This window comes from Hydra viridissima, unplaced genomic scaffold (assembly GCF_058129835.1).
Source record: "Hydra viridissima isolate aposymbiotic clone 2 unplaced genomic scaffold, HvirCarnegie_v1 scaffold_7, whole genome shotgun sequence".
Lineage (NCBI taxonomy): Eukaryota > Metazoa > Cnidaria > Hydrozoa > Anthoathecata > Hydridae > Hydra > Hydra viridissima.
In genome coordinates this window covers 6,958,805-6,967,115 of record NW_028324306.1, presented here as the reverse complement: position 1 = coordinate 6,967,115, position 8,311 = coordinate 6,958,805, and the positions used below count along the sequence as shown (strand labels likewise).

General features: G+C 29.3%; 1 protein-coding gene across 2 annotated transcripts; it reads right to left on the bottom strand.

Annotated features, from left to right (window-relative positions):
- Positions 1-3,584: 3,584 nt before the first annotated feature.
- Positions 3,585-5,997, bottom strand: LOC149885909 (uncharacterized). 2 transcript variants are annotated; one of them, XM_090093497.1, is made up of 2 exons: positions 4,659-5,997; positions 3,585-4,288 (listed from the first exon to the last, which is right to left on the bottom strand). In XM_090093497.1, the coding sequence occupies exons 1-2, from the start codon at positions 5,641-5,643 to the stop codon at positions 4,212-4,214; spliced, it is 1,062 nt and encodes a 353-aa protein (XP_089949623.1). In that variant the 5' UTR covers positions 5,644-5,997; the 3' UTR covers positions 3,585-4,211. The 2 variants fall into 2 exon arrangements, 1 of the variants encoding a protein (XP_089949623.1); XR_016454305.1 differs by having other exon boundaries at positions 4,168-4,288; positions 4,516-5,997.
- Positions 5,998-8,311: the final 2,314 nt, after the last annotated feature.

Genomic DNA, 8,311 nt, shown 5'->3' with positions numbered 1-8,311 from the left:
CGAAATTATAAAAAAAAGAGAGTGACTGAAATTATAAAAAAAAAGAGAGTGACATTAATCCATTTACAACTTGAGAATGCTCTTCTCCAAGTTGTAAGTGGAATAATGAGGCCAAACGAAGCTGCTACAACTTATAATATAAAACGTAATACTTTACATTACAGAATAAAGAAGTATAAAAATTTATCATCTAAGACCAATCTTGGTTTGACGACTAAATATACTGTCGCACAAGTATTTAAAAAAGATGAGGAAATAATGTTAAGAGACTACCTAATAAAAAGCTCTAAAATGAATTATGGCTTGACATACTCAACTTAAACTTAATCCATTTCCATCTACGTTATAACCGTGTTTTTTTTTTAAGTTTAAGGTTTAGTTGGTTTTATAAGTTTTTTTTTTTTTTTTTTAATTGCTTCTATTTAAAACTTAAATAGCTTTATATAACTTTTGTTAGATTAACTCTTTAGAGTGATTATAAGATTAGATAATTTAGAAAAGATAACTGATTTTTACTATTAGAAACTTAAACTTAATGAAATTTAAAAATAAATCAATGCTTTATTTAAAAAAAAAATTAATCACTAGTTATTTCCATTTGCCAGAGATAATTCAAAGCTGCCCCAGGTGTGTTCAAAGCTGCCTCAGGTTGGGGCAATTTTGAACATTTTCACGTATGCTGAAGAAATAAGGATTCTGACTTATTTTTTAGCTCAAAATTTGTTAAAACACTGCAGTTTTATTCCTTAATCATTGTTTTGAGTTCAGTAGAAAAAAAGTGGTTTGACTAATTAAAATATGGATTTATAAAAAAAGTTTAAAAAGTGTTCAAAGCTGCCCCCCTCTCCCCTATTTGTTTTAATTGCTAACTAAATATCCGGTTTTAATATCCGAATTTTTAAAACCCATTGCCACTGTGGCAGATTTTGTTTAAAATAAGCTATTATTTCAATAGAATTGAAAAATTGTTATTTTTAATCTTAAAATCATTATTTCAAGAAAAAAGAAATCGCTAAGCTTGAACCATTCCTTTCAAGCTATTTAATCGCCGCATTAATTTACGCTTCAAAGTTGATAATAATTAATCTGATATTTAGTAAGCGAAAACTTTCGGCATCGGAATCCGAAGGTTTTTTAAACTTTCTTTTTTTAAGTTTCGATTGGTTTTGGTTTCTATTTTGGTTTTACTCAAATTTCGACCACGGTTACGGCTACGGTTATACTGAACCGAATTTTCTGTACTTTCATTTTCGGCTGAAACTTTAATTTTAGTCATTTACTACTAATCCTCCACGTTACAACCTGGATTTAACTTAAGGACAACTTAGGACAACATCTAGTAAGGAATTTTTTTTTTACTACAACTTGTTGGCGAAGTAATAAGATCAGTTTTTTGATACGTTTCTCTTTCGTTTATAAATATTTTTTATCTTGGCGTATAGTTTAAAAATCGTCGAGGTCAAATTACGTTATATATGAAGAAGCTCGCAGCAAAGATTTTAAATGGTGCCACGAAAGTTTCTCTCATAAATTTTTTGTCGTTCAAAAACCAACTATGAGTTTTTATACAGATAGTTTGCTAACCTGCCCGTTGGTAATTTGATGAAGTCTCAAAGATAATCGATTACAAAACAAAGAAGATGATGAACTTCTCCATGCACCAACTAGCCTGCACTTATAAAATTATTACCTTTTGTTAATAATAAATGTGTTATTTCTGAGTAATTAACACTACACGACATAATATACAAAATGCACTGTTGCTATACAGTTTAAGTATCTAGTAACCAGAAAACAAAATCAATATCATGACAAGATCCGCAAATCAGCATCTTTTACAAATTAAGTGAAATCAGTTGAATAAGATCAGTTGAAGAAGTTGAAAAAAATTTCTATTTTTATTTGGCATAGATTTTAATCAGCTGAAAAAAAAGTGCCTAGTTTGTTTTTTTATTATGGAAACCATTTTTTCCATCATCAATTTGTTTTGCAGGCGCGGGTTTAGCTTTTTAAAGAAGTTAGTCAAGAAATGTTAACGCTTCTAGGTATAGAGAGGGGCGGGGGAGGGAGCCTAACTTGGCCTAAAGTTACGCTACCGAACGATGAAAAAAGCCTTTATTAAATGAACTTAATAATTTTTTGGACTCTCGTTTGCCGAATAAACGGGCCAAGTTAGGCGCAAAAATGTTTGCCTATCTTGACCTGAAGTTACGTTACCGGAGGATAAAAAAGAAACAATTTAATAAGAATTTATACGATTTCGAAATCTCGTCAGCCAAATAAAAGGGCTAGTTTAGGTGCGCCTTATATGGTCCGAAATTACGCTACCGATAACAAAATTAGAATCCACTTTACAAATATTTCTTAAATTCGGAAGCCGGTAAAAAATAAGCAAGATGGGGACTTTATACTTATAAAAATTCCTTAGATATCGCTAATTTACATAAAAAAAATCACAAAATGAAATTGAAGAATGTATTTTTTTTAAATTAGAAAGCTTTTTAATTAAAAAGTGTTTACCAAAAAAGATGTTAGTTGACGCGCCTAACAAGCCTAACCCTAACCCCTCTCCCTGCTTTATGATTACAAATTGGCGATGGAAAAAATGGTATAAATAAAAAATACACTCAAAAATGTCTTACTAAAAAATTCATTTAAAAACTATCGAAGAAAAGAATTAAAAATCAGTTTATACTGAATATGAGTTAAATTGAATAAATCATAATTGTATCATTACATTCTCGCTTTATCCGCTAGCATTTTGTCTTCGTGCCTTTTTTGTATCCCGGTGGGACAGTGTGCCGAATTTCTCAAATATTATTATCAACATTATATGCTGAAAATTTTTCGTTGTATTCTGTATTGCTGTCTCTAAGACAATAGTTATAATACTTTTTAACTTTTTCAGTATATCTGTTTTTATAACTTTTTTTTACAGTTTTAAGTCTGCTGGAAAAAACAACAATATGTACAATTTTTGTTTTTAGATTTTAACTCTTCATGAGATTTTTATTCAAGATGTTGAAAAATCATACAATCTTTCAACAACATTCTTTGAGTTGTCATAGGATCAGAGCAACAAAAATTAAATTTTTTTAAAAAATCACGGAATTAAACGGGAAATCTCAGCTAATGGTCTCCATGATCCAAAGCATGGCCTACTGTAATTATACGGCCTGATTTGTTGCATTTTCCGGAAAAAATTAAGAGGCCAGTTTTTTTACGGCTAATGTTTATTTTATTAAAATGGTCGAGGAAAACTTAAGATTATCATCATGTAATTACATTATGCTATACAATATTTTTCGCTAACTGATTCCCTGTTTCAGTATATTCCGATAACATATGAAATACTGAAATAGGCTTTCAAATAGCTATGTATCAAAATGCTACTAAATTAAACTTACATTTTGCAAAGACTTCTTACAACTCTTATGAGGAAATAAAAACAAAGGTTTGTAATTTTATATGTATTAAGGATTTGAGAAAAAATCTTATTAGCACTAGCTATCAGTTCTTTGTCTTTTTTTAAACTCTTTTACTTGATCTTTTCTTACAGAATCTGTAGTTTCTTTTTGTAAATTATTATAAAAAATATTAATGACAATTCGAGATCCATATTTAATTCCCCATTCTGTGTGTTTCTCGCATGTAAAATCAACACTGCTATAATAAATCTTAAAAATTTGTTCTGCAAAACTTTTAATTGATAAAGAATAACTGCAATGTTTGATTAGAATAGGAGAAATAATATCTAGAATACTAAAAAGATGACAAATAAAATCAGACAAGGATTGACTTGGACATATAAGTCCACCTCTGGATAATATTTTCAGATATTCGACGTAATGTACGTAATGTTGTGATAAGAGCATGAGAGGTTTGTTTGGTTAAAGTAAAATATTCACATGTTGACCAAATTTCAATCCAATTTGCAATTTCTCTATAAAATGTGGGTTTTTTATCTCCTTTTACAGCAGCATTGCCGAGCTGATTGGATGTATTAAACATCTGCTTTGAATTAAGTGTGATAAATAACTTATGAAACAATGACAAAAATTGTGCTGCATCATTTCTTTCAGGAAAATAACTTAGTATCGCAGCTGTAGTTGTTTCATCAAGAATCGCTAATGCATGGTTAACATCTTGTTTATTGTTTCCAGGATGAGTGACCTGATAATTGATTTTCCTCGCTTTTTTCAAGTTTCCATTTAATAATTGGTCTTTTTCATAAACTTTATGAAATAAATCCCAAGTAATAAAACCAGCTGGAACTTCAACTTTGTCTCTGAAGAAATCAAACGAAAAAGAAGGAAAAACAAATTTTTTTCCATTCAACAAGTTATTCCTAACATTTTTTATTAAATAGATTATATCATATAATAGATATGTTTTTAAAACTCCATTATAAGCTGGATGATAAATAAATAGTTTTCCATCTCCAGTATAAGATTTATGTAACTCTGAAAATGCATTAACGTTGGTAGAATGATTATCTGTAACAATAGCTCTTACTTTAAAACCTGATTGGTGCAATGAGGTAATGCACTCATCAATTTCTTTTTTCAACCATGGTCCTGTTGTGCAAACTTCAGGTGATGACCTCACAACATAAGGAATAGCTTTTTAAAGCCCTACAATCATAAAAACAACAACACCTTTATAAAGATTACTTTCTGAATCTTCACCAATATATTTCCCACTTTGATATTGGGCTGCTTTCTGCAGATACATTTCATCCACAAGAAGCACACAATCACTTGATACACGATCTTTTTGTAACAAAACTGTTATAGCTTTATACACATTTATATCACCACTTTGGATTTTTCTAAGTAAACTAAAAGATGGTAAAGGTAGTTTTTCTAACAATAACTTATAAGACTGTGCTGAAGTGTGACGTAAAATTAGTGCATAGCGTATAATGGATGCAGAATATGGAGGTCTGCCTTGAGGAGAATAGTATCTAATTTCATTTAACTCTGTCAAAATTGAATTCATATCATTGACTTTATTTCTAATATAGACAGGAAAATTTTCTAACATACTACAGTTTGTTAATTTGCAATTATGACCACTACGAAACCAATCAGGTAAAGAAATATGATAGCCTTTATATGACAATAAAACATAAAGATCTTTATTTACAGTTATTGACTCAAAAACAATTGGTATGCCTGATTTTTCATCAAAACATAGTTTATAATAAACAACACTATCATGCATTTTTTTAAATGTAAAGCCTGGTGGAGAATGTTGTTCTGTCAAAGAATCAAGATTAATTATTTTATCAACACTTTGAAAATCTTCAAACTCATCTTTTCCTAAATATCTCAAAGTTGGTTTTATTCGGGGCAACTTTGGAACCCTTAGAGTTGATGATCCACTTATTTCATCAGTTTGAATAGTTGGAACTGGAAGAAGATTCCATTTTAAGGTGCATCTTTTTCCATAATTAATAAATTTGTCATCAAAATGATTAACACAAATAGCTGAATATTTTGATGGAACCCAATCTTTTCTATTAACAAAGTATATCCATCGTTTTCGCAAATCAGATTCTTCAGGAAAATGAAATGTTGACTTTTTTGGACCATTAGAGTAACCAGTTTTACAGTTTGTAACAACACATTTATTAACCATTTTATTACTAAAACGAATCAAAAAAGCGTAACAGTTATTTTTAAATATAAAGTTCACTTACATTTATTATTGGAATTATCTCCACTTAAACAACATCGCATAAAAAAGCAGTTCGACTATATACAGTAATAATAATAGACTGTCTGTGTGTCTATTTCATTATTCCACTCTCTGTTGAAATATAATGAAACAGGCAATCAGTCAGAATACATTCACATATTAATCAGTTCAGAATACATTACATATTAAATGACTATAAAAGCATAAACCGATGCATGCAAACAAATATTTATATAGTAATTGTTAAAATATTATAATTCAATATTTTATTCAACACCTTTGTATAATATTCACTGGTAAATATATTGTTATTGTTGTTGTTGTTAATAAAACCTTTCATACATAGTTTAAAATTTAAAATAAGCCGTAAAAAAACTGGCCTCTTAATTTTTTCCGGAAAATGCAACAAATCAGGCCGTGTAATTACAGTAGGCCATGTCCAAAGAAAGAAAAAGTATTGTTTCTAACTTGCCTTGTTCCACTTTAAATTATAACATATGTCGGAGAAACTCTAGTTGTTGTTGGAGGAACTCAAAGCCTTCATCTACTTTATGTTGTCGATCTTTAAGATTTGAAAAAGAGTCAAACTATTCATTACTAATCAAAAAACTGACATAAAAAAATCTCTAATATTACAGAAACTTAAGTTGAGTTACATAATTGCAAAACCATTTCACTCAAACCATTCAAGTTACTATGATAGATGGCAAAGTCACGGATTGCCTATTCAAATATGATAAGTTCCAACCAATGTTGTGGTTCACTATAAGATATGGTCAGCATTGACAGAGTTATGAAACCTCTTATTGAATGGGTTGCATTTATCTACACTTCATGCATGGTTATAATCGTCTAATTCATATTTCATACAACTTGCCAATCATAAAATGGCAAGTAAGAGAAGATGCATTCAAAGCTCTTGTCAAACAACAAAAATTCAATATACAAAATGCATTCCAACAAAAAATGGGTTGATATTGACTATCTGAAATTTGGAGGAACAGACTCATCAAAAGATTATGAAACCGCTCGACAAGCCTTTCAAATAAATATGAATTCGCCGAAATTACATGAATAAACGAAGAACTAATTGTAAAAGTTGCACATAATCCTTATTTAAATCAAGCGGAATTGAAATTGATATCAGCAAGTTTCGCTTCCTTTTTCTGGAAACAGCAAAGCTCAACTCCAACTGTCTTTACAAGGTCTTAGTTCACAGAAATAAAAAGAAAGTCAAAATAGAAAGTCTAATTTTGAAGTAATAGAAATCTTAGTCCAGTAATAATAATCAGTCTAGGTTTGCCATTACGTCTAGTGAAGAAATAAAGAATTTTTTTCTCTATAGAGAACATTATTCGTGTAAAGTTTTAGGAATAAAAAGACAAATATTATTTCATCATATAGAAAAAACTGTTTCATTAATAGAAGAAAATCCTTGTGTTGTTGTTGGTGTTGTTTAACTTTTTATTTTCTGGAACGAAGCTAAAACCATTTCTTAACTTTTTGCAATTTTTTTCTTTATAATTTCATATTTTATAAAGATTTTAAGGTTTCAGCGACATGAATGCAAGATAGGCGCTTGATGATAATTTTTTACGGTTTGTTTTCTTAAATTGTGACAATTCTAATTACAAAAACCGCACGGTGCACAGTGGAAAATTGTAGAGCAACAGCATATCATAAATGTTTTTTACTAATATCGCTACTATCATTATATTTCAATTTTATTTAATAGTTTAATAGTCAATCATTACTATAATGCAGGAATTTCACATAATTTTATGTAAAAATAAAAGATTTGAAGCCCTACTGTTTATTACTTTTGCGGATGTTCATTTCAAACCTGTTCGCTTCATCACTTTAAAAGTGAATTTTCTAAAAAACTTTCTTGGAATAAGTATAAAGTATTATACATTTTTGAAAAGCTCATGTTATGGAGATTTTAAGAAAATTATACATTTTTACTTATATGGTTCAGTTTAGGAGTAATTATTTGAACAATAAAATAAATGAAAAAAAATAATATTCTTCAAGTTCACTGAGACTTTTGGTAGTTACCCACGCTTCCCCACGCTTTACATTTAATGTAGTATTGTAGCCTAGGTGTTTATTAAAAACATGTATAAGAATGAGTTGCAGAAACGTGCGGTTTCCGAAATTATCGAGAAAAGAGTGATAAAAGTAAAAAAACAGAAAACCGCTTTTTATCGTGGTTTCAAATTTTGTTCATTTATAACAATAGCTTGGTATATGTTTTTTAATTTATTATCAATTTTTTATTGATACCATGGCATTCTTTTATTTTTGCACTCATTTTGTGGTGAATGTACACTGCCAATATATAAAGAGTTGAAACATTTATATCAGTGTAAGAAACTCACAGTGGAAATTAAACCGACTCGTTGGACTATTGAATATTACTTTAGTTACTTTTGTGACTTGTTAAAATGACAACTTTTAAGTGTTTGAAATGTAAATTATTGCTTTCCTATATTGATGGAGGAATGACAGTTGAGGCACTGTCAACAATTTTAAAAGAAAATTATCAACTTTCTGAGGACAACTTGTGTTTCATCATTAGTGGTATTTAAAGGCACATTATTCCGTC